General features: G+C 51.5%; 1 protein-coding gene across 1 annotated transcript; it reads right to left on the bottom strand.

Annotated features, from left to right (window-relative positions):
* On the bottom strand, positions 1 to 27736 carry LOC125715110 (syntaxin-binding protein 5-like; the record flags this gene model as incomplete). Its single annotated transcript, XM_048986352.1, has 7 exons — positions 27054 to 27736; positions 24803 to 24900; positions 9392 to 9473; positions 8467 to 8567; positions 3999 to 4133; positions 2325 to 2381; positions 1 to 68 (listed from the first exon to the last, which is right to left on the bottom strand). Coding segments are annotated over exons 1-7 (679 nt in total), but the record flags the coding sequence as incomplete, so codon positions are not given.
* Between the last annotated feature and the right edge of the window lie 120 nt (positions 27737 to 27856).

The following is a 27856-nucleotide window of genomic DNA, read 5'->3' as shown; positions in this document are numbered from 1 at the left end:
CGTGACTCAGATACTGAGTCACCTCGGAGAGCTCGGCGGGTCTGGCGCCGGCAACGGAGGACACGGACCTAGCGGGGGAACAGGACGCTGAGACCAACGTGGTTGGGACGCAGGGCCTGCCGGAGTTAGTCAGTGAGACGTCATGGAAAACCGGAACCATGACTCCGGAAGTGTCCGTATCTGCGTGCTGCCAAGGTGCGGGGGACTGGCACGAGGCTGAAATTGCAAGCTCACTCCCCAGGAGAGACCTGGGGTGCGAAGCGGGCAGGTAATACATCCGGCGGGTTATCGAATGAACTGCCACATTTGCAGCCAGGTAAGACGTTTGGGGAGAGGGGGAGCTGGCTAAGCGAATCGATATGAAAAGCAAACAACATTAACAACAAAAACAATGTCACAAGCGGTACGGTACCCCCCCCACCCCCCCCCCCCCCCCCACTAAATCTGCAGCTCACACATCAGTGAAGGCTGCGCATCTACATGCAGATTTATGCCTGCAGTAATTGCACGGCCCCTTCCGACAGATCTGGGCTTGTTCAGGAAAGGCGCAAATGGTGACATATATTAAGGAAAACATCGCGGCAAGGCAGAGGCGGCAGGCAGTTTAATGAAAGCACAGCCTCTGCCTTTTCTTTGCGATCAGGGGCGATGAACGATGACTCCGGACGGGTAGCAATTACACCCAGATCCCATCTGTTCCTGGAGAGTTAGCGGCACCTGCGGTTCCCGAGAAGCTGTGTTTCCTGTGCGATGGGCCGCGGACATGTGGTCACTACCATTCGGGACTCCCGGAAGGTTACAGGTCACAGGTCAGACTTCTCGACCTTCGGGAATTTTTCCCATGTGACCATGCAGCAGAGCAGTGGGCAGGGTGGGGGGTGTCAGGCAGCATGTTGACCAGCTGACGCAATATGGTCAGAGCAAAGGATGTTACACGCGAGTCATGCAGATAAGCCCTGGCAGGTTAGGGACAGATGTTGACCAGCTTTTGAATCACAGTGCTGGGAGTGTGTGTGTGTTTATATTCCTGCTGCAAACGACGGCTGCTGGTGAATCAGCACGTCCGATAGCACGACCATAAGAAGATAAGCCACCAGGCCTGCGTTCCTCCACAACACGGGCCGCAGCCCCCCTCCCGTTTGGGAAACACCTCTCTCTCCCATCTACAGTTCCAGCAAAACGCACAGCAGATGCTGAGCGTGAATCTCACGGGCAAAACCCCCTCCGCCCACAAGGTCCCCCATCCCCCAAGGACTCTCAGAAATGCTAAGAAAGCTCTCAGCGACAGCCGGTGCTTGAAAGTTACCTTCCAGAACGCCTTTTATACTGACGCTGTCAGAGTTGAGAAGTTATACCTTATACAGTCCTCGCACCCCCAATCCAAGATCTGACAGAAGACCAAATTACTAAAAACGGCTGTACTTCACACACATTGTAATTAACCAGAAAGGGACATATGAGGAGTATCCTCAGTGGCACAGTGAAGCTTATAAAATCTAAAAAAAAAAAAAAAAAAAAAAACACCCGCAATGGCAATTACAGCCCTGTAGGGGGCGACGTTCAACTGAGAGGGCGGCTGCATGCCGTCACCAGAACTGAAGTGATCAAAAGAAGGCAAAGCCTGACTGTTCCACTGACGCACAGGAAAAATCCCAGCAATGGACCAGTTCGTACTACTTTCCCATTTGTATGGGATCCGTTGAATTTCTTCTTGCGTGATTTTTTTTTGATCCCGTCAGCTCTGCAATTCATACACTAACAACTGAATGCAAAACTTCAATCATAATTCACAGTGCGTGCAGATAAATGATATCCTGCAGTACAGCTCTTTGTGTGCATTCTGGCACATTTTCTGCTTTTCGCTGCGGACTTGTTGTTTACGTTGACGTTTGCCTAATGTACAGGCCATTTTGTTTGCTGGAAATATTTATAACAGAAATGCATTTGCGTGATGATAAATCACTTCACAATCAGGACTTCAGTCTCTGTAATTAAGCAAAAAAAAAAAAAAACACCTCAGCAAAATCTACTTGGTGCCGTAACTCCAAAGCTACTTTACAAGGACTCATTACTGTCAGTTTGCTGTTTCTTCAGAATTAGCAATTAGTAGCGGCGCTCTTATTGTAAGTAACTATCAAACAGCACACAGAGAATCAGGGTTGTATAACAGAGTGAAATTCTGAAGGGCAAATTACAATTTAGCTGAACTGTTTTTTTCACTAATATGACAGATTCACAAAGTAATTTTTTTGAACATAAATGCAGATGGCAGTTTGAGGCGACATTCTTCACAGACGCTTGCGGCTCTCCTTTAGGCCTCTCACGCCATCCGCGCCCGTCGGCCCTCTCCACTCTCAACCTGCTGACGCTCATCGTCTGGTCTGACAAACATTCAGGGCAGCGGGATCACAGGTGACACGGGCTTCTCCACTCCACCCTGTGGCTGCCATGTTTTCAGGACCGGCGCTGTGGAAACCGCGAACTTCCGGATCGTGCAGCGGATTTTCAAACGACAGGACACGGCGGAGGCGAAACGCGCGGAACCCTTCTCCATGGTGACGCTTCCGGCCACATCTGGCATTCGTGCGACAACCTGTCCCCAACTTCCCAGTAGGGGAACCGTCCTAAACACCAAAACTATCCAGGCCTTACATTGAACATGTGATGAAAACACGGAGTACGGCCATAGAAACACCATCCCATTCCACTGACGTCTAGTTAATGCTTCACGTTTCCATGTGTCGTTGCTAAATTCATCTGTTGACGGAACTGCTCATGGCCGACACACGTAATGATGTCCCACCAGACCAGCAAACTAACAATTCCTTGCACATGCAGATTCGACGTGCAAAAACACGGACTGGCTGACTGTAAATGTGACATTTCTTCAAGTTACAGCTTAAGTACGTCCACATATACCCAGAGAAGATTTGACTATGTTTCATTCGGCTGCTAAACAGTCAAATGTGAGAGTCTGCAGGAATTACTACCCCAAGTGAAAGCCCATAATAGCCCCACTGAGGGTAACCCCCCCCCATTTTCACGATACCTCACATTTCCTTCCTCGATTCTGTCCTCTAATGACAGGCAGTCGGCGCCCTTAACCACTTCACTGTCACCGTAATCCTGCGTAATCTACATCGAGGACAGGGCCAGCAGCCCTGGCTGTACAGCACAGAGTTGAAGGTGTAGGGATTAACCATGCGCCTGGGGGGGGGGGGAGGGGGTGTTAGGATCGAACGACGACGGCTCAGGTGCTCCAGGGCCCGTGTGGGTTCGGGATTAACGTGACAGCACGTCTGCTGGGCCGACGGGGGGGCGGGGGGGCACTCGGGGGGGCTTACGAATCCATCAAGCTGATAAAACAGCTCTGATGTAACAGGCTGGAAACGTTTCAACTGTCACCCCCGCGGGAAAACCCGGAATTAAAGGCGCAGTTGGCTGCGAGATTGTGAGTGAATTTACGCACCGTCGCTGTGGGTGTGTCACCAGGTGCAATGAGGTAATTGTGCCTGTGTGTGTGTGTGTGTGTGTGTGTGACGATTCACAGAATGAGTGGCCATCCCAGAAGTTAAGCGTACCGGCAGCTGCCACAAAACTTTACTGAATAATTTACCCAGTGTGTTGTGTTGGGTTGGGGTCAGGGTTACATCTGCTCACGTCTGGTTGATGGGTGCCCCACCCAGCCAGACCTGTTAAGCGTGTGGTCTGCGTATGGCCTGCCTGCGCCATGACATTCCTACCCATCCTGTTCTACATGCTTAAATCACTGGTTCAACAGAGAGAGAGCAGCACTACTCCTGGGCCATAATATGGGCAAGACGAGGTCACAGGGACACCAAAAGCTGATTGGCTCCCTTACCTGTCACTCATCACCTCCAAACATATCATTGGGTAATGATAATGTTGGTCCCTGTTTTGTCCCCCTTATTTAAAAATGTCTTACAATAGCCCCTCATGGGGTGTGGCGTGGGGTGGCACGGACGGGGCACACTCACAGCTCGATGGCTTTATTCCACATGATGACGTAGCCTGAGAGGGTGAAGGATTCCACGTTCACGATGTGGATGTTTCCTCTTTCTGTGCCCACGTACAGCCATTTGCTCTGGAAGGGCAGGTGGCAGAACGTGATCCTGCGGGGGACAGAGACGGCATTTTCAGAGCATTCCTGAGTACTTAAGGGGTCCCTCTCTTTGGCCACTGAGATGAAAAGCTAAAGGGCCAAACTTGTTTTAAATTACACTCAAAAGCAGGAGCACCACACAACAAACCACAAACATAAACGTCAGTATGAGAGACCATCAGGGTGGTTCCTTGGGAGTTTACGACATTCCCAAATTGAGCCACACCAGCCCTTATATCCCTTCTCTTCAGAAGCCCTTCGCCTGAACAATAACTGATGATATTACGGCGGGGAAAACAGCGTTACCATGGCAGTGAGACCATCGCTTTGCTAACTGTTCAGCAGGAAGACGTCTGAATGAGTGGGGAGACGATGCACCCTTCAGAGGCTGGGGGGGTGATGAGAGGGTGAGGTGGAAGGAAGCATGGTACCGTTCTGGACCAGGAGCAGATAGTGAAGCCAACCTCACCACAGCATGGCCCCGCCCACTTCCAGCACCAGAGGAATTAGGAGGCTTTCGGTGTTCTATTTGTGTGACGCTATTTTAATCCACGGGATTAATAGCGGATTGTTTACGACGACACAGAGGTGTGAAATTGCCCCTGTCCCCTGAGTAATTACAGAGACTCGGGGGGGGGGGGGGGTGGCATGCTCATAAATAACAAGGAAATCATCCTTCCGCAACAAGTCTGTTGAAAGTGCCCCCCCGCCCCCATTCGGACATAGCACTTTCGCAGAATTCCCCACTGTGTGGCTAACTGCATTTATCCAGTACTTGTGCAAGGATGGGACATAAAACGAACCGAGCGTGGATGTTCCAGTGTGGGCGGAGTCACGTGACCCACACATGCCACACTCCCAGGCCTTGCTCCCCAGGTGACAGCCCCCCTTTGCCACTCCCAAAGTGGGCTCCTGTTTTCTAATGGGCTCCTAATCAGAATCAGGCATTTAGCAGTACCTTTAAGGAACATATTTAACCTGAATGGTCTTAGCATAAACAATTTTACAGGTGGCATCTTTCATATGTCAGCAGTGAGCCGGGAGCTAAACTGCATCCAGACTTAGTGCTCTATAGCCCTCAAGGAGCTGAAAGTGAGCAGGACCCCCCCGCTTGTACATTCGGTGCACATGTGCGTGCATCACCGGTGGGAAGGAGGGAAACACGTGTGAATGTGGATCGAGGAGCTGCTCCGACCTGCGGAATGAGGACCGCGATCCGCCGATGAAACTGTCCGCAGTCCAGCTGATGAGCACCGACAGCTCTTACCCGTTGGTTATAGCGACGGCTTGGCCAGCCCCCCCTCCGCCCCTGCCATCGAGGCCTGTCCTGTTATAACAGGTACACAGGGAATCAGATGCGATTTGGTCCCTCCAATTTTTTTTAATTACCTTGACATACTGAACTATTCTGCCAAATCTACCCGCCGTGGAACAAAAAAGGGAAATATATTAAGGGGGGGGCAGGTTATTCTGCGTGTGTGTATGTGTGTGTGTGCCTGCGTGTCTGTGTGTGTTTGTGTACGTGTCCCACAATGTGATAAAAATTTATTTTGACATTGTGGAGACCACTTTTCTCGTCCCCACAAAGATCTGTGAATGCAGTCAAAAAACTAAAAATGCCAAAAGTCTCGTATTTTGGTTGGTTACTTATGGTTAAGGTTACGGCTGGGTAGGGGTTAAGGTCGCCATGTTGGGATTAGAGTTTTCCCCATACAAATAAATGGAGAGTCCCCACAAAGACATCATTGCAAACCTGTGTGGGTGTTTGCTTCTTTTGTTGACCCCAGTGTTTAGCGGAACTCTCATTTACAACACACTCGTGGTCTTTAAGTCAGATGTTTTACACAACAATCCAAATGTGTCGTGCTAGATCCCTTAACAGCCCTCCGAGCCGGTCCCAGCATGCCTCACTCCACGGCCACTGGAGGGGCCCAGCCCTGACTCTTAACCCATCCAATAAATGGCAGTGAATGTGGCTGCCATGACTAGGCCGGCTTGGTGCCTGCGATCCCCACAATCGACATGAAATGGAGCATGCCTGTCTTAGCATCTCTTCATACAGCCCACACCCGAACCTGTACAGACTTACACCCCCCCCCCACCTTAAATATAAGCACCTAAGCTCACTGGTTGATTAATACAGGATGCAGTAATAATAGCAGGGGGTGCTATATATTCAAATATAGTGGCTTACCGGAGACATTAATCCAAAGTGCACCCCCCCCCCCAATTGTATATTATATTTATCAGACATTTACCCAAACCTTGTTCAGGGGCCCACTGGTGAAATCATTCTCCAGACTCTGGGATTTGAACCGGCGACCTTCTGATTACAGGCACAGCAGCCTAACCTGCTGAGCCATACGCCCCCATCTGTCACTGGCGAAAGGGTCCACCAGAGGATTCCGCCCCCTCGGGACTCGCTTCCACCAGAGCATGTCCGAATGCAAGCCCTTGTACCCCTGGTCCCCGGGGCCACATGCCACTAATAGGGATTCATATAGACTTTTTCTAAAGGACATTAACCACCACCCACCGGGACAGAGAAAAACAATGCTCCTTACTACACCTTAATGTTACTTAGAACTCCCCCCCACCCCTGCCACCCAGCACACCCCCCCCCCCCCCAAGGACTGACAGTTTTTCCCTCCATCAGAGTCTGAGTGGCTCATCTCCAGCTCCGAGGGCCAAACAGAGTCCAGAAAGCCGCCCACCCCCACGGATTGTCACCCTAACAAGTCTCTAACGAGTATCATGCCTAATTTATCACAATCTCACAGACAAATCCACGTGTCCAGAGATGGGAGGCGGGTGGTTGCGTGCCAGTTTTCGCCAAGTCGGAGTCTGTGGACGATCAACAACTCAAAGAAGCGTTTTTAATTAAAAATCAATTGAATGATCAAGGGCCTATATTTCACTGGGGGGGGGGCACAAAATAAGTTCCAGACTATAAAGATTAACGTTTGCCATTTGCTAATTTAAGGAAGACTTGCGCTATCCAGCCTGATCACATGGTCCCTTGTACCCCAACTCCGACTGGGGTACCCCACCCCACATCAGAACATCAAACGGATGAAAAAACAGGGACAAGAACTGGCAAGAGCACAACCACCCCCCCCTCCCCCCACCCCCCCTTACAAAATAAGAAAACACAAAATATGAACACATACTACAAATCAGCAATTGGAGAAGGGCCCAGATCGCAAGCACATACCTCCCCCCACCCCTAACAGCAAACCCCTCCACCCTTGGGTTTTGTCCCTACACCGCCTTGCGCTGCCTGGCATGGGCTATGGGCTCGATGCCCCTCAGAAGGAGGATTAATATCTGAAACAGTTTCATAACAGTCACGCTGTTAAGACAGAGATCCTGCTTCCTATATCATCACGCTGCTCCCTGTGAGAGAAGCGTCCGAAACGTTAAGCCACCCAGACATATCTAGAGAGAAACCACAGCACGGAGGTGAGAAAGATCACAGGAAGTGGCAGAGCTACACACACGCCTTTAGTTGAATAAAAATGGGCCAGAAGCTCCAATGACCGTCCGGTGGCAGTGGCAGGGATCTGCATGCCGGCTCCCACTCCTCAGTGGAGGTGAGGTCCGAGCAAACTGAGGGCAGGGCCAAGGGGCGGAGTCTGAGGCTGGACCCGCCCAAAAAATGCAGGGTAGCCCAAATCAATGTGCTTTGTCATTTTTTTCCACAGTGAGGGCTCTGTAAATACTGGAACCCCCTTCTGGAAATCTTTATGTCGTAAACGTTAAGCGTTCAGTCTCTAGGGATGTATGTCGTCACTGACTACACCACTGCCGGATGTTCTAACAGGACACATCACCTAAATAAATCACCCTTTTATGCAAAGAAGGTGGAACATGGGCGCTCATGGCCCCACAGAGCCAGGGGAACCTGGTCTCCTGCATCGATTCCTTAACCATCCTGAAACCTATTTACATAACAGTAATGCGATAAGCTCCTCACGGCCGTTCCAGCAAGAGCAGCTGCCACAGGCCAAGAGCCACGCAGGACGGGTTCCAACATGCTGGTGAATGATACCAGCATCCCCTGGCAGAGTGATGGACTGGGGGTCTGGTTGGGCAGGGGAGGGTGAGGGCTCGTATCTGCCTCTGTAGACAATATCTGGGCCTCGTACTGGGGGCTGTGTGCGTGCGTTCAAGAGATCACCTGGGTGTGTGTGGAAAAGAGGGTGCACACACATGTGTGGAAAAACATGTGGAATGGAGAGCTGCCATAAAGAAGAAAGGCTCCCATTGGCTGGCAGAATGGTGGGGTCACAGCATAGGGGTCAAAGGTCACGGAGGGCAGGAGACGAGGAAAGCTGCCTTACCGTTCCCTGTTGAATTTCAGAGAGTGAAGAATGGCAGGTCGTTTTTGTCTCAGGTTCCAGAGGTGAATGCTGTCATCTGCCAAGGCACTCACCAGCGCCCCCTGCAGGGACAGCAAGGGAAGACAATTAATCTGAAGTGCAGGGGCGGGGAGCATGTAGAGGGTGGAAAACAGAGCAAATTAGACAGGACAGCACGGATGCTTTAATGGTCCCCCGCCGCCGATCTGCTGCAGCAGACGGGTATTGTGGCTGTGAAGAAACAGGCCCGCACTTCCTGTGGAGGAGGAAGCGGAGTGGAGCAGAGCCCAAGGGGGGGCTCTCCAGAAGCAGCAGGACCGAGGCAAGGGGAGGGCCGGCCCCCCCTGCAAGGCTGAGAGACAGAGGCAAAGAGCCAGACAGCGGGGGCTCCGTGCTTCACCCTGGGAGCCCTACTGCAGTGGCTGAGTCACTCACACTCACACACACAAACACGTGCGCACGCACGCACACACACACACACACGCACTCACACATACATACATGCAAACATGCAGTCACACATACATGCAAACATGCACTCACACACACACAAACACGCGCGCAGACACTCATACGCACATGCACCCATGCAAATACATGCCTACACACACACAAGCACACACACTGAAGCATACACGCACCCATGTACACACACACACGCACCCACACACATGCACAAATAAAACCACACAGGTGTTTAATACTGATATTTGCCCTGCCAACTTCTTATCTAAGACTCACTCTAAACCTGGATCCAAGCTTTTCTCTGATCAAACAGACCACAGTGATGAAAAGCCTTGCATGCAACACCACATGGTGAGGACAGGTTATAAAAAGGATGAGAGGGCACGGCCACGAAAGCGATAGGTGCGGTGGCCAGATTGGGGTGTGGCTGGCTGGAACCTACCTCATTGATGAGGAACTGCAGCTGGATGACGGCCGCCCCACTGTCGTGCTGGCAGTAACATTCCACCCCTGGGCGGCCGAAGCTGGAGTTCTCTGAGTGAAGGAAAAGCCTTTCCTCCATACCTGCAGTACCAGACCTGGAGACGGACACCTTTAGACGCACAGTTTTCCAGAGGTGAATCCCACCCCCATCACTGCAGTAATCCAGAAGGTAATCTAACCTCCATCCCCGCATTAACCCAGAGGTTAATCCCACTCGATCTCCAATGTGGTCTGAAAAATAAACCCACTTGCTCACCTGCATCAACACCTTTTTAACGAGACCTTATGACCGTGTAATGAGGGGAGGGTTTCACAGCACCACGCCCACCCAGGAGAGCAGTAGGAGAATCATCATGGTACCTTTGACAGTCACGCTCAGCCTGGAGTTCCCACCTTGAGACCATGCCTGACCTTGCAGCCTAACATGGCAGAATCACCTGACCCGACCTCAGTGCTGTGGGTAACACTCCCCCCCCTACAGTGAAGGGGTTCTCAGAGCCCACGAGACCCACCCCCCACTGACCCAACACGGTCAGAAGAACAGGACGCCATGGTGACCACCAGTCATGTCACTGAGAACTCATTCTGGGGTTGCCTAGTGACCAAAGGAGGCGGAACATTTCCAGAAAAAAATGTGAAAACTAAAAATAAGGACGAAAGAGTCCATGAAGGGCCCCTCCTGGCTTACAGCCGGTCAGCAGCACAGCCTCTGTGTTCATGCAAATGGATATCACCCCCCCTCCCCCTACGCAAGTCAATTTACACATCTCCCTGAAATGGCAACGACCAAACACACACCTTTGCACTATGCATAGGCCCAACTTTGCATCATGTCTGACTATTTTGCTGTTCAGCAACACGACGCGTCTCTCTCAGGGGCAAGACACCCAGCCACAGAGTCAAGGCTGCTGTATATATTTGGAAATGCTTATACGGGACCCTTCCGGGTTGGGCGATCTGGGGTGCACCTTGGGGACAAATGCCAGGAGTCAGCAGCGCCACCTACTGTCAGTATGGTGGAAACGAAATCACCCACACTGTCGGTATTAATAGGATTCAGGATCGTCACTACAAACAAAATGATTATTTATGGAAATCCAACCATGCATGCCTCTAGCAAAGGTTCAAACCTTGCTGCTTTTCCCTCGAGCGAGAAGCTTGCCCCAAATATCTTGAATAAAATAAGCAAGCTACGTAAAAAAAAAGGGCTTCTGTGAAGGAAATGAATAAAGATGATCTGTTACACAACCAACTGCGAGGTGGTCGCTAAACACTTCTCCAGAAATGAGTTTAAAAAAAGGCTAACTTATCAGGTCTGGAATCACGATGCAGAATCTGTTAAACGGCCGGGTGTGTTAGCGAGCGGCTCGGTTAGCAAACGGCAGAAGTTCACCGTTTGCCTATCGGGTTGTGGCCAGAGTGGCGTAAACACTGCGGCCAGACTTTCAAAACCCGTCTGGGTGGTTCATGGGACACAAGAGTTTTAACCCCCTCATGGGACGTACAAGTGATGGCAAACGACAGCACGAGGCAGTCCGAGAGGCACGGGGCAAAGCGAGGCGTGTCCTGCCCTGATTGGACGAGCACACTGACGTAGGATTGCTGGAGCCGGCCTCCTACTCGTGAGCCGGAACCTCGAGGGATCACAGGATAAAATTAAAAAATTCACCAAGTGAGGTAGAAAGGCTGTTTCAGGGTCTGAGATAAACAAATGAGCATTTCTGCCACTGTCCCCTCTGCATTCCATCCAGAGCGATGAGTCACAACGTCACTGTCAGACGGGCCACCGGCAGCCGGGCTACGAAATCAACCCACCTGGGAAAATAAGCCGCGTGGGAAGGAGCTTTCAGCTACGCTCTGTACAGGGCAGGTCCCTCGTCTGGCGGCCCCCCAAGTCCGAACGGCCTCCTCTGGCTACCCCCCACCCGCCCCACCCCCGTGTGACGACAGCAAGATGTGGCAGGTGGACATCGACAGCCGGCAGGTCACCGGTGCAGAGGAGGAGGATGACGAGAGGAACCTTTTGATCAGGTCAGACCTGACGCCGGACGCTGACGTCAATCCTGCTCTGTCACATATTATTATGCTTCTGGGATGGGGGGGGGGGGCATGTATATGACAATAGGAGCTTAGGTATGACTACAAAACACAAAGCTGTACATGGCAAATGGCGCAAACGTCCCAGTGTATCAAACCGCGGCACTGGCGTCCGCCACATCATTGGAATCGCCCGGCCTCTCCAGCCGTGAGCTCACACCACTGGATTTGACAGGAAACGAGTCTCACAATCGGCCTCACGTAGGGTGAGCCGCAGAAGTGCAGTGGCCGAAAGCTGGGACCTCCAATACTCCAGGGGGCAACACTCTGAATCAGAATGAGAAGCCGGACGCCGGACGTCTCCCCCCAACCACGGAAGCGTCAAGTTCACATGAGGGACTCGGTTCCGGCAAACGCATGTGGGTACGAGGGGTGGGCGAGGCCTTGGGGCCAACACCAATCCCCAGACTTTCATCGGCTGAAATTGCTATTTACAGACTGATTATTCTGACAGCCTGGCACTACGCTGCCTTTGATTAATCTGTCTCATATCCTTTCTATGTAAATAACCCTCACAGTGGGATTCTGGGATTTATCATGCGTGCAAACAATTAAACTGCCGCACCGGTTCACCTTGAAACACGCTGCGTCTGGGGAGGGCCGGAGCTGCGCACAGAGTTGCCCCCTGGAGGATCAGCCACAGTTAGGCGGTTAGACTTTGGAGACGTCTAACCCCAAGCAACTGCGTCTATAACGGAAGATAACTGCATGGACAGTGCAAGGGTTGGTTTGCTCTGGACTTCAGGTATGGTGTCGTGGTCCTTTGGGAGAGAATTTTAGGGATACTGGTGGACTGGGGCTTCAGCGAGGCAGCGGGGTAGGAGCAGGAGATGTGCTGTACCCCAAAAAATGCCCCTCCCCCTCTTGGCAGACTGGCTGGCCAAGCTCTGCTCCCATGGAGAGGAGCCAGACCTTCCCCGGCAGCAGCAGGAACCATTAATAACGCCCAGCCGCGGACTAATTTTAGCTAGGCCCTTTACCATCCTGTGAGGCACCTCCCTCGAAGAAACAGGCAAGTGTGGGGGGGGCATAATGGCTGGTCTGAAAAGGAGAAAACGGTGATGGAAGGTGGTGAGGAGAAAGAGATCTGCCAGCGCAGACGAATGAACGAAATGGAGAAGGCAGGTCCTCACATCACATTTAGGGTCAAAATAACATAGCCAATGACGTCTGGGACAAGATCCAGGCCTGTCTCACAGCCCCATACATATGCAAGGATGGATGGATGGATGGATGGATGGATGGATGGATGGATGGATGGATGGATGGATGGAATGTAAAGAAATCCAAACCTCCGGGGACCCAAAACTCCCAGAGAACCAAAATGACCAGGGAGATCAGAACCCCAGGGAAGTGAAACCCTGAGGAACCCAATGTACGGCCTTCACGAGAACCTAGTAAAGAACCTCAAAGAACCACACATGCCAGCCCAGGAAGGCAAACCTACGATACTGGGAAATATAGCAAAATAAAACAAAGGGAGTCAGAGAGGGACAGACACGTCCCAGTACCAGCAGAACATTCCAGGCCACATCACCCACAGACCCCTGTGAGAAGATGACACAGCAGCTCGCCGGAAAAGCCAGGTCCATCCAGGCCTGTGGTGTTCCTGCCAGCTTCCTCGGGAAAGCAGAGAAGCAGGATAGTGTGGATCAGACAGGTGGGGGTGGAGGCAGACTGAGGAGGTGTGAAAGTGAGGCGGCGTGGGACTGCATGCTTCGGCTGTCCTCCATGCGTGCTTTGAAATCAGCCTGACAGACATCACCTACATTAATACATTCTGGATGGGGCGGAGCACTGCGCTAATGAGGTGGTGTGGCACTGACCTAATGAAGCAGAGAAGTGGACAGATTAAAAATAGGCATTAGCTTCACAGAAATATATCAGCCAGAACCATCGGGCCAAGCATAGCAATCAGGACAGCCTGACCCGCCCGGGTCCCCTTCACCCCTTGGCTGCCGACCCCCGCAGCCTCACCCTGGCCCTGGAGGTGGCTCGCACAGCCAAGACCCTTGCCGGCCCAGGAGCTGTTGGTTCTGTTGGCGGAAGGGGTCGGGGGTTGGGGGGGGCCAGACGGGCGAGCAGTGGGAGGGGCAGATGGTGGGTCCCTAGACCAGGCTCGCTCGACCCTCAGATCAAACAGGGCCCTGAAGCTGCCCCAGGTCCCGAGCTGCAGCCCAGAAGCGGTTCCCGACTGGGCCCCGGAGTGACCGGACCAGAGCATAACGTCCCGCAATGTCTTTTTGGGCCCGGTTCAGCAACTACAGGTTCTGAGTTGCTGATCGTAAGTTAAGTAAGATGCGCTTCAAGAGCTTAAGTCAATATCGGAATATGAAAAGCATCTAAGTAAGGCATGTTTATTTCCCTGCCCTTAGAGGACAGCGGGAAACTACGGCTCTGAGGAGGACTAATCTGTGCCTCTGTGCCTGGGGATGGTGGGTGTGGGGGGGGTTGCCGGTAGGGGGGTAGCCAGCTCCTCCTGCTGAGGCAGCTCCTCTCCTTCTCCAAGCCCCCGGGTGCTTCCTCCCATTCGGCGGGAGTCCCTCTCTTGGCTTGAGCAGAAGTCGCCGGCGGGTTTACCAAGGAAACAGCTGCTGCAGCCATGATATGCATCCCCCCCCCCCCCCCCACCCCCACCCAACCACCACCGCCCCAGCAAAACATAAGGGGTGTTAGGAGGAGGAAGCAACTGTGCAGCAACTCAGGAACAGGAAGCAGGGGGCGGGGGTGTCACAAAGTTCATCATAAGACCAAACTGCAGCGGTGCCCCCCCTCCCTGTCAGCTGAGCTAGGGCAGGACGGGGACAGAGAGAGAGAGAGAGAGAAAGGACCAGCCTGGGAGGGAGAGAAAGGCAGCCTGCTGGGGGAGCGAGCTGATTGGCTGATCGGGAGCACATGACACTGGGGAGCCCCACCCACCAGCAGGGACATACCGCCAACTGCAGCGGTAGCAGATGCCTGATGGACCACAGCAGGTTGGTCCCCTGTGGGGCGTCTGGCGAGCGGAGGTGTACTGCGGCGAGCGCACACTCTGACACCGCGGCGCCGTTTCTCACGCCCTCTTAATGCGATTGTAACTCAGACAGACTTAACCTGGTCATTGCTGTCCCCCCCCCCCGCCTGCCCCCCCACCCCAAATGCTTGCAGGCTGGAGGGCATGACAACCTGCAGCAGTTACGACTGACTTTGGTACTCGGGGTCCTTTTAAGCGGCTTTTGCTGGAGATGCTGGGGGGGGAAGTGGGGGCATTTGCAATGGGGGCCAAGGCCAGAGGGGGGGCCTGACGCCGCAGTGCCAAGCAGATGTGCGTAACTGCAGGCATGGTAACCAGGGACACAGGCTCCTCGGCGACAGCTGCGGTTTGCCTGCCGAAGCCGTGCTTCAGGTGACAGTCAGAGAGAGGAAAGCGACCATCCGCCCTTCTGTCCTCCCCCCAATACAACCACACTTCCTCTCCACAGTGCTGCATCACTCTGCATGCACGACGGGGGGGGGGGCACTGGGGTGCACTCTGTCGCAGCAAAGGCTGAACACTGCGAGGCAACAGCCTGAGAGCCTGAAAGCTGTGCTCCCCCCACCCCCCCACCCAGGCCCCTGTCATCTGATAGCTACAGAGCTGAAGCTACAGATTAAATTCGCTTCAGTGCAGCGTCATCAAAACACACCTTTTAAAGAGCCTCTGCCCCATTGCTGTCCTGACCACCCCCACCCTGGGCAAATGCTGGATCTACCACACACACACACACACACACACACACACACACACGAGCATGCACGCTCACACAGAGACCTGTATTCATATCTTTGTGGGGACTCTCCATTCTTTTCTATGGAAAAAACTCTAATCCCAAAATGACGACCCTAACCCCTACCCAGCCCTAAGCTTAGCCAGAAGTAACCAATACAAGATATTCAATATTTTTAGTTTTTTGATTGCAGTCAGGGGGCGGCATGGTGGTGCAGTGGTTAGCACTGTTGCCTCACACCTCTGGGACCCGGGTTCGAGTCTCCGCCTGGGTTACATGTGTGTGGAGTTTGCATGTTCTCCCCATGTCGTCATGGGGTTTCCTCCGGGTACTCCGGTTTCCCCCCACAGTCCAAAGACATGCTGAGGCTAATTGGAGTCGCTAAATTGCCCGTAGGTGTGCATGTGTGAGTGAATGGTGTGTGAGTGTGCCCTGCGATGGGCTGGCCCCCCATCCTGGGTTATTCCCTGCCTCGTTCCCATTGCTTCCGGGTTAGGCTCCGGGCGACCCAGTAGGATAAGCGGTTTGGAAAATGTATGGATGGATGGATGGATTGATAAATTTCCCCTACGATGTCAACATAACAGGTTTTTATCATATTGTGGGGAAGACCATGCAATGTATACCTGGACCATGCGTGCACACACACACACACATTTGGTACCCACTGGACAACAGACACACACACACACACACACACTGACAACTGTCACAGTGGGTAGGTGAAATGGAGAGACCGGGGGGGGCACACCCAGGGCCACAGCAGCTGGGACTATAACGCCGACCTGTGTGTCCCATCACCGGGGGGGGGGATGGCAGAGGGCTGGATGCATCTAGCAGCATCTCACTCTTGTACATGCACCCCCCCCCCCCCCCGCTGTATTTAGCCCGGAAGCAGAACACCGGGATGGGGGCAGGTGCTTCTCTCGTCATGTTGCCATGGCACTGTGACGCCTCCCTCCCCCGCGTGGTGGCCTATGTCAAGAGCGACAGCCCCCCCCCCCCCCACCCCGCAATATGCAAAAACAGAGGCCACATGCGTCCAAGACAACCCCCCCTGCGTGACGGGGTCACACAGCCCCAACCTGCTGCACCCTGCTCCTAAGTGAGAGAATCGCCCCCCCAGGTCAGGGTCAGAGGGACCCTCAGGGGGGCTGTAAGGTATCCTTCTCTCTCCAACCCCCCCGAAAACAACACAGTAAATCATGTACTGAACAGTGTGTCAAGCCGAGCGGTCAGCAGAGGACACACCGAGTCGCGCAGCTGAGGACACACCGAGTCGCGCAGCTGAGGACACACCGAGTCGCGCAGCAGAGGACACACCGAGTCGCGCAGCTGGGGACACACCGAGTCGCGCAGCTGAGGACACACCGAGTCACGCAGCTGAGGACACACCGAGTCGCGCAGCAGAGGACACACCGATTCGCGCAGCTGAGGACACACCGAGTCGCGCAGCAGAGGACACACCAATTCGCGCAGCTGAGGACACAACGATTCGCGCAGCTGAGGACACAACGATTCGCGCAGCTGAGGACACACCGAGTCGCGCAGCTGGGGACACACGGAGTCGCGCAGCTGAGGACACACCGAGTCGCGCAGCTGAGGACACACCGAGTCGTGCAGCAGAGGACACACCGATTCGCGCAGCTGAGGACACACCAAGTCACACAGCAGAGTGCATGGCTCAGGAAACAAATGACCACACAGCTTACGACATGGCATACTACGCCCTTCAAACAGATATTTACTGCTTGCAGTGATTCACTATATATTTTAGTGACTGACATGCAGTCCAGCGTGTACCCCAGCCGTGCCCACCCCCCCCCCCCCCCCCCCCCCCCGGTGCCTGAGATGGGCTCCAGGGCCCTCGTGAAACCTCACCAGGAAAAAATATTTAGAAGAATGGATGTTTAAACTGGAAGGATCAGTCTATTGTGCAGCAGAATACAAAGTACAGCAATACACTATTTATTCTGTGTAGTAAACATGTAGTAAACTACAAAGCAGGTGGTGGGGGAGAGGTGATGAGATTATCCTCTATTCCCATTTTCACCCCGGCAGGACAGAGACCCCTCCCGTAGAACCGCGTCTTGTTTCCCACCTCCCAGTTTGGCTCACCTCATGAGGCAGGACGAGCAGCAGCTGTCTGTACAGCTAGAGAATCCCGGCTGTCTCCACATGTCAGTATGAAATATCAGATCACCCAGAATGACACAGGCATCAAAAAAAATCCTAATGTCACTTCAAACAAAACAAACAACCAGGATCACAATGTTACTGCTAAAAAAATTCATATCTTAGTCTGAAGGGCGGCGCTATAGAGACCCTGGCAAGCCACCCAGACCTGAGGACAAAGCCAGCTTCCCTGGAGCATTGGCCCCGTTCAGCAGGTCGGGGCCTGTGGTTTTATTTCACATGTTGCCTCCTCCCTGTGGGTCAAATCCACAAATTGCCTTGTTCTTGGGAACTGGCTGGCATGGGGGTGCCTTGCTGGGGCAGCGTCCGATTAGCTCCAGCCCTAGCGAAGGCTAGCAGGCAGAGGCCGTTGTGACAATGCCCTCTGGCCAGGTGACAGGGATGTTGTGGGAACAGCAAGCGAATGAGAACCTGGGTGGCCAGATGCAAGGAAAAGGTGGGCAGGGGGTGTGGGGGCGGGGAAGCAGGTGCGCAGTCAATAACTATCAAACAATGCTGAGTGACACCCCCAGGGATGCCTCAAGTGTGCCGGAACAGCCTGTAACTGAGGCGGGGTTACTATGAGTCTGACCCTTACTTACGATGCCAGAAAGAACACAGGCGATGACCTTAACAGAGGGACATTCCAACACCTGGTGATGCACCCCCCGCGAGCACAGCCACCAGCCAGATGACCCGCGCTGGCAGCCACAGGCTTAGTGAGGTCTGGGTCATGTGACAGTCGCCTTTCCTCTGCCCAGGTACTCCCCAGCTTGGCAGCCGGGCCTGCTCTGCACCAACAGCGCTTCTGATTGGCCACCCGTGTGCTAAATCGGAGGTGTGTCTATGAACCGGTTGGTCAATCGGCACGTTAGGAGGATCACGACACACGGGCTGTACGAAGATCCTCAACGCAGAGCCCAGATGGGAAAGGTCAACAGCACCACAACCGTAACCAGCTGGGATTTCTAACTGGAACCAGTGGCCATTCACAGGGCTACAAGGTGAGGAACACTCTGGGGCCGCGCTGGAATTCCTAGAAGGGTCTATTCTCTCATAACTCAGGCCAGCAGGCCTCTCAGGGGCAGTAAGAAACAAGAGCAAAATAACAGCACTTCGCTCCAAGGTCTCCATTAGCCTTTGCAAGAGGCCGGTGAACCAGACAGGAGGATGTGAAATGGCAACGACGACAAGGCAAGCAGGTGAACGCATCAGACAGGAGCAATCGAACAGCCGGTGATGCAGCGACAATGTCAGCGCGGCTACAATTCGGAAGGTTTAGGAAAAAATTCTGTATACTTTTCGGGGGAAAGACAGGCTTCTATCTCAGGGAGCAAAGGTGGCGCCGATGTACTGATGCCAATGCAGCCAGAATGAGGGACGAGGGCAGAGCTGAGGGAACGGACTGCCCTCACCACGAACCTCGGCTAATCAGAGATGGCACTCTGTTGGCAGGCTTCCTGGGAGATGGGGGGGACACAGTGTCCTGCTACACCCCCCCCCATCCCGAAGACACAAAACCCTGCCGTTCAATTCCTTTAGATTATACTATCCTAAAGAGGCCCAACTCAGGAGATGGCATTCTCTGATGTCTCAGAGCACCAGTAAATACACACACACTTGCATAGTTGGGCAATTCCACAGCAAAGCTAATTCTGTCACTAGGATGTCATGCATTTAGTGAAGGGTGCAGCCCGTAATGCAGCATAATTGGATATCTGGGATACAACAGCAAAGAACTGATGGTATATCAAGTCAGTTCGTTTTCGACTATAGCCTGTCATTGTGATTCCATTCCCTGACATGGGTTGGTGCCCCATCCTGGGTTAGTCCCTGCCTTGCGCCCGGAGCCTCTGGGATCGGCTCCGGACCCCCCTCACCCTGAACAGGACAAGCAGGTACAGAAAACCAATGGATATAATTCCATTACCACAGAACTAGACGCATTCATATACACACTATATACATGCATGAACGACAGATATACGGTACTGTACATAGATATACAGGGAGTTCCACGTGTTTCCGTGCTGGCCTGTAAACAAGGGATAGATATTTGCATACCACCACTCTCTCTTCAGTTTCCATGTGATTTCACCCCCAATTTCGTGCTGCGTAGTGACGTGCCTGAACGCACCAGGCAGTGGAGGAAGAGACCCGGCACTCAGCAAGCTCTGTCATCCCACATGAGCGCTGACTTTAAGGGTGGGCATCCGGCCCCGGCTCTACAAGACGACGATCCGTTCAAAACCCCAAATCCGAGTCTAATTTAGAAGAAAATCGGCCAAAAAAACACAGTCGATACAAATCAATACGCCCATTGCATCCTTATTACTCCATATTACTGTAATATTTGTGTGTTAAGATCTACTTAAGTTACCTGAAGTCTTAGATGGCTGCAGCGAATAATAAATATAATGAATATCACTTAGATTTCGAATATGCTTTACATGAAATGTAGGATCATTGAATACATTAGCTTGATCTAAAACGTGTCAAATCAGCGCTACATTGAATCACATTGAATTATTATTGTTTTACTGTATAGGTTTTGTGCTTTAGAGCGCATTGTATCGACTGTGAGGAGGAGATACCCTCACCTACTCATTTTTCCAAAATCTACTCAACGGCTACAATTATGAACGAGCAAAGTTACAAAGAACTGTTTGAGAAGCATCCGAGTGAAAATAATGGCATTGGATGCAAAAGAAAAGCTTTAAAACTGAAAGACAAGTTTGCTCTTTTGAGCATCATGGTTAATGGGTCGATTGGGTTTTGAATATTCCACCCTAACTCTATTCCATCCCTGTTACTCTTATTCTATGTATTTTGCAAAATGCAGGGTTGGCATCTGCTTTAGCAGAAATTCCGGTATAAACATCCTTTTATACAAGATGGACACAATGTACACACACACACACACACACACACACACACACACACATGCTCAGAGTCCATGACCAGAAAATGTGCTCCTCTCACTAATGAAAAGCCCTCAGGCAGACTCCAGAACAATCCGTTTCTCCCAATCCACAGCATCTCCGTCCCGCTCTAGGAAGCTCCTCAGCCGAACTCTAAATCCAGGGTCATCCTCCAGCACGGCACAGCACACCGAGCCACCGGTCAACTGGGAACCTGCAGGGCACGAGCCAGAGCCAGTCCCCAGCGAGACGGTCCGGGACATGCTTCGGCGGGGTGAGAAATGGAGCAGCATGAAACACGCCAGCTAAAGGCCACGCTTCCTGCTTCCGGCCACTGGGGGCACTATGCTAACATGGCGGGACACCCGTCCGAGTCTGATTAGTGCCGCGAAGCCGGATATGCAGAGTAACACCGGCCTGACTGATTCAGACACTCAGACATACAATCCCAGTTTGGATATTCATTTTCTGAATGCACAGCGGGGAGGTGAGGAGAGAGCAGGGCGAGGCAGTCGGCTGTTCATGTGTTAAATGCTTATGGTTCATCTCCAAAAAACAGCTGCGAGTCCAAGTTTGCAGACCATGAAAATAATACTTATGCAGACATTAAAATAGGAAAATATGCTCCGGCTCCGTATCTGCCGAAAATGGAAAGAAATACGCTAAAGACAGGGGTCAAACTGGGTACTGGGTCGGGTCGGGGGCCGCTGCTTCCCATTCAAACCCCTCTTCCCAGGCTTAAATTAGCCCAATTAGCAGTTAATAGTCTGTGCAACAGCCGAAACTGCCATTCCTGAACACGCAGCCGAGCAGCTGCCTTCGGCTCTAAGCCATTGCTGTGTGATAAGTGTCAGAAGCATAAAGGTGGGCGGGCCTAATGAAACACGCTGACAGGTGATTGGAGCAACATACATGCAGGCCTCGCCAAGAGAGGATGCTACGCTACGCTACAGGGTGAGCCTGGCCACTCCCTTCTTCCCGGCCTGCCTTGATCCCGCCCACCAATCACAGGTCCGAGGCCCCTGTGGGAGTGAAAAAGCAGGTGAGGAAGGTCCTCTCTCTCTGCCTTAATCTTAGTCCGCGGTTTGGAGAGGTCATTCATGATTGGTAACTGATTCCTGATCAGTGAGGTTCTTGCAGTCTGAGTTATCAGTCATCATGTTCCTCTCTATGAATCTCCCAATACTCTTAACACCATTCGGCAGTAAGCAACTAAACGTAAAAATGCTTCCTTCTGTTTATTTAATCTGCTTAGTAAACATTTTTATTCAAAATAAAATGTCTACCTTAGATACGGGCCCCTCCCCCCAATCTTTACAATTTATATGGCTCCTGAAGCTACTGTTTCCGTTATTTAATCTCTTCAGACGACGCAGCTTTGAAATTTCACTATTCATCTATTTATAGCTGTATACTTAAGCGTGAGACATCCAGGCCAAGGGCTATCATTCCAAGGCTGCCGGCCTCCATGCGGGCAGATGCTCTACGCTCGGCCTCGTCTGCAGGTCACAGGGCCGCTTCGTTAATCGAGTGGACGCCGGCACGCTTTCCTCCGGGGACCTGTCACATGGCAGCCACGGCAGACACGAAGCCCGGCTAAACGGGAGTGGATCCTCTAACCAACCGGATAATCCCAGCGGGGACCAAACGGGGCCATCTCAGGGCGGACAGTCGAGCAATCCTGCCTCCTTCCTGTTGACAAGCAAGGCTGTCTTTACTTGGGTGCCTGCAGCCACTGTTTCCAGTTTAGGATTACCATTGTTAGCCTGCTTGTGTGCCCTTATCACAGGTTGACATAACCCCCCTCCACCCCCAGGACATGTTTCTCCTTGCCACCTGCCATTATTTACATCCCCCCTCCATTCATTTCAAAAGGTCTCACTCCCGACCAATCGACCATCCTTTTGTCCCATGCCCCGAGGGGCAATACAGCAGGAGGTCCCAGCGAAAAGATGCCCCAAAGCCCCCCACAGAAAGGAGAGCCAGACTCTTCAAAGGGAAAACAGAAAAGGCCCTTAGTGAGAAGCCGAATGGGCTGCTGCTGGACCTGACCTCGCTTTGCCAGACGCGGCCCCCGCAGGTGTGGCCCTCGTCTGCACGCCGGATTCTGCAGATGTGCCGGCATTCCCAGAAAGCCGGCCTGAAGTGAAGGGGCTTGATTCCCACCTGCGGCAGGCAACCTGAAATAACTCTGAGAAACATGCGGGACTGTGGAGAGGGGAGTTGACTAGCCACCGAGTGATCGTGGGTTTGACGCCCACAAAGGACCCATAATTGCATCCTTCAGCAAGATACTTAATCCAAGTGGCTCCAGTAAATATCAAGCTATATAAATACATTCAAAACTGTAATCAAGGTAAGGCGATTTTTGCTAAAAAAAAAAAAAAAAAAAAACAATTATATAACAAATCACAGCTGTGTTGTTAAAGCTTAGTGTTGAGTCCTAGACACTTAGTGTGAATGTGGGCCAGAGATTAAATGACAGCAGAATACCTACATCCCAGATTATTCAGCACCATCCAGAGGCCGTTTTATTGACTCACTGCAGCCTTTATCACTGGAACCCAACCTCATCTATTTCCTGCCCTTCTTCTCACACAGCTCACTGGTCTAACCGTTAAGCGCAGAAATGACAGGAAACGACACTGCAAGCTGGAAATAAAACCGGGCACTGTGGGGAAACTCATCCCACTGACACCGAGGGACATAACAACTGACTGAGGACACCCCACTGACACAGAGGGACATAACAACTGACTGAGGACACCCCAATGACACAGAGGGACATAACAACTGACTGAGGACACCCCACTGACACTGAGGGACATACCAACTGACTGAGGACACCCCAATGACACTGAGGGACATACCAACTGACTGAGGACACCCCAATGACACTGAGGGACATACCAACTGACTGAGGACACCCCAATGACACTGAGGGACATACCAACTGACTGAGGACACCCCAATGACACAGAGGGACATAACAACTGACTGAGGACACCCCACTGACACTGAGGGACATAACAACTGACTGAGGACACCCCAATGACACAGAGGGACATACCAACTGACTGAGGACACCCCAATGACACAGAGGGACATAACAACTGACTGAGGACACCCCAATGACACAGAGGGACATAACAACTGACTGAGGACACCCCACTGACACTGAGGGACATACCAACTGACTGAGGACACCCCAATGACACAGAAGGACATAACAACTGACTGAGGACACCCCACTGACACTGAGGGACATACCAACTGACTGAGGACACCCCAATGACACAGAGGGACATAACAACTGACTGAGGACACCCCAATGACACAGAGGGACATACCAACTGACCGAGGACACCCCAATGACACTGAGGGACATAACAACTGACTGAGGACACCCCAATGACACTGAGGGGCATACCAACTGACTGAGGACACACCAATGCCACCGAGGGACATAACAACTGACTGATGACACCCCAATGACACTGAGGGACATACCAACTGACTGAGGACACCCCAATGCCACAGAGGGACATGGCAACTGACTGAGGACACCCCAATGACACTGAGGGGCATACCAACTGACTGAGGACACACCAATGCCACCGAGGGACATAACAACTGACTGATGACACCCCAATGACACTGAGGGACATACCAACTGACTGAGGACACCCCAATGCCACAGAGGGACATGGCAACTGACTGAGGACACCCCGATGACACAGAGGGACATAACAACTGACTGAGGACACCCCAATGCCACAGAGGGACATAACAACTGACTGAGGACACCTCACTGACACCGAGGGACATAACAACTGACTGAGGACACCCCGATGACACAGAGGGACATAACAACTGACTGAGGACACCTCAATGACACCAAGAAAATAATAACTGAGTGCAGCCCACTGACACAAAGCGATATATCAATGGACTGAGAGCCCCCCACTGACGCTGAAAGACATACCAACCAGGGCACCCTTCTGATGCTGAGAGACAGTCTCATTAACTGAGGACTCCCCAGTAAGAAGAGCCACAGTAATCAGCCAATCACAATTCAGCTTGAGTTATACTGGGACCGATGTTTCTCTGTAGCTTCACTGTAAACCCCCTTCCTAAACACACCCAAAATGCATTCTCACATTCAAACTGGGTTTCACACATAGTGGCCAGTGGATACCTGCCTGGCCCTTAACACCAACCTCCCCCCCCCCCCCCCCCCCCCCCAAAAAAAAAATAAAACCCTTAGAGCTTTTTATACATGGAAACAGCAACTTCTCCAAAAACAGGAAAGCTTCAACCACCAACCAGCATGCATACATTCCCATAACTCTGACTGTGCCCCGCTTACCTGAAGGGCAGGTTCAGCCCATCACCAAGCAATTGACAGGGCAGCCACGGCTCAAAGGATACAGCCTGAGAGCCCCGCTCTGGGTGCCGATGGCCAAGATCTTCTGCACCGGGTCAAAAGCCATTGAGGACGGCTGGTAAGGGAAGCCATGTCGCACGGTCTGAACGGCCAGGGAAGACACGTGAGAGAAAGACAGCGGAGGGAGAGTGAATAAGGAACTCCGTGCATGGCGCATTTATTACAGCGATCGGACAGAGTTTTCAGTCAAATCCTGTTTTATTTGTTCAATGACATGGAAATTTCATTCGGTCTCCCTCTGCAGACGACTGTGACAGTTCATACGAACTTGTATTTAAAGTGTACTTTTTGGATCTTTCCTAAGAGGCACATATCTCGAATCATATTCTTATATTTATATCGCAATTAGCCTGAGTTAAAGAACATGTCGTGATTCATACAGTAAGCAGCCAGCCGGCTGTCTACGGACGGGATTAAAAGTTAAAGCGTATTACATAAGAATCCGTCTTGGGGACAGACACCCGTGCTCGGCGGTGATAGGGACCCGGCCATGGTAGGGGGTGGTTGTATCGACTTCCCAAGCGCGTCTACAATCAGTGCCATCGCGTTTTCCTTGATTGTATAATCGTGTGATCCGTAAACACTTTTCTGCTAATACAATACAAGAAATAAAGCAGGTAAAATGCCGTCCTGTCTGCGTGAACGTGTCCGCGGTCGGATGCGCTTGTAGGTACACAAGAGAACCTACACATAACATAACCATGTCTTGATGAAAAACACAAATTCTTGTGCAATGATAAACGAACCACATATGACTTTTGTTTTATAATGTGTTATATGACACGACATCCTTACAGAAATGCTTCAAAAAATAAGAAAAACCTTGAAAGCGTCCCCAATTTAAGCAAAAGGAAACGCGTAAGGTCACGGTACCATTCACTTCTCTTCAGCATTTGGGGAAAGATCGCGACAGGTATGGAAAAACTGCGCCTTTTTTTTACATTAAACAAAACCTCAAGCAAACATAGCTATCATCCGTTTAAACATGCAGTTTAAACAAACGCATGGTATAAATAGTGGAATAGTGTGTATTTATTTTAAATAAACCCAGCGGTCATTGTGTCAACTAAAAATATGCATGTGATATCGCACCTAGCGTTGTATCTTCCCCTATGTGAATCAATTAGCACACACAATAATTTAGGTATATTCGAAGGCACATTATTAACGCGCTATCGTCAAGCTGTAATTTTAAGTTGAATGCTGTTACACTTTTCGGCGAAATTGTTCAAAATAAGCCTCATCGTTTTAATTTGTGTTGGACAGGGTAGGTAAGATGAAATGACAGGAGCCGCGGTTGCCAAATGTTGATTCAGTCCTGCAGGAAACCGCTTCCTACCATGAAAAAAGCCTCCCATGTTGGATCGGGCATGTTAGTTTAAACACGGCGGATTATGCAAAGCGCTTTCCCCCTCTGTTTGACAGTCTCCTGCACGCTGCACATGAGTAGTTTGACCGGTCTCTGTAATGGTTTAAGATAATAATGCTCGATAAACACTTAAATTAGTAAACAATTAGAAGTAGATAGAGAATGATAGGCTGCTGACCAGATCCGTATTTATGGACCCATCTATCATAAGGAAATCTGCAATTAATAATGTATGCCACACCTGCAACAACAATAATAACAACAACAATAATAATAATAATAAACACATGTACAGCAAGCATCCACTTTTGTGGATTTGTTTAAGTGCTTAAAGCACAGCGACATTGACAGCTGTCAGGAATAATACTGCCAACATGGGATTTTTCTATATTGCATCTTCCCCCAAATTATCAGGCGTGGATTTTAAACATAATTAAGGTAATTATTAAAATATTTTACAGAGAAATTAAGAACATCAGTGACTCAGAGTCCTGTCAAATGACTGTGCTGCTCATCCTTTTCCGGAGGCTGTGTTTAATCAAATATTCGCCGATGATCATATAACCGCCAATGTCCGGTTGAGGTATATGCTTTCCATGAAATAAAATGTCCCACTTTACGCACAGTAGTGCATCGTAAAATAAAATTACCATTTTGTTTTTGCAGTAAAAAGGTGATTTGAGAGATTTTCTTGAGAAACGATAGGGAAAGATAATATTATACAGTGCAGGGCTTAAAATATCTGCAACTGTAGTGCCGGTCCATATGTCTAAATTTGTCGGTAACATTAGAAGATAAAACCGGACGCAACTAGGCAATAGGCATTAGTTTAAAAGAGGCAGCGCGTTAAAATGTCCGATGATTACCTTGCAGAGCTGGAAATGCTCGGACTGGAGCGTCTCCGGGATCAGGTCGTTTTCCTTATTCCCAGGTTGGGAAGCCGCAGAGGAAGAGGACACTGCCGTCAGGCCGTCCAGCACCTTCCTGATGTTAAACTTCTTCATTTTTGTTTTCTTCCCCCCCGCAAAGACGGAGACGACAGCGACGAGCCACAAAGGGAGATGGCCAGTAAACGCACCGTGGATGGGGGCAGCCACACGCTCGCTCTGCCTTATTCTGTAAAGCTCACATGTTACGGCGTCTTGTCACTGCGGTCTCCATGTCCCAGCTCACAGCCGCCGCTCTTCAGGTGCAGATCGCCGCCGCGCTACCTGGAGCTACTGCTTTATTTCTTTGTTATTGGGGCTGCGATGAGCCGGTGCGATCTCCCCCGGCTCGGTGTCCCGCTGCGTCTCTCTCTCTTTCTCTCTCTCTCTCTTTCTCACTCTCTCTCCCTCCCCTCCAAGTCAACACGGAAACGCGACTGCGGCGAGGAGTCTGCGCATTCCCGCTCCCGCACCCGGATGTTTAGCGGAGCAGACGCAAACTGCTGCTTTCTCTCGGCCGGCTTTAGCGATCGCCCGAGCAGCAGAGCGACCGGATCCGCCTTGGCCGGCGCCGCGGATGCTGAGGATGCGATGCGATGCGATGCGACGCGGTGCGGTAGCCGCGAAGCGCGGCTGTGGGTGGTGCCTGCTCACAGTACCGGAATATATCACTTGTGCTCAACATGTTCTCATGTTTCACGAATTGCCCAGCCTTCTCCGTTTAGTCTATATTAGACAGAGTG

Source organism: Brienomyrus brachyistius, chromosome 19 (genome assembly GCF_023856365.1).
Source record: "Brienomyrus brachyistius isolate T26 chromosome 19, BBRACH_0.4, whole genome shotgun sequence".
Lineage (NCBI taxonomy): Eukaryota > Metazoa > Chordata > Actinopteri > Osteoglossiformes > Mormyridae > Brienomyrus > Brienomyrus brachyistius.
The sequence above is the reverse complement of the archived record's forward strand: the minus strand, read 5'-3'. Positions and strand labels throughout refer to the sequence as shown.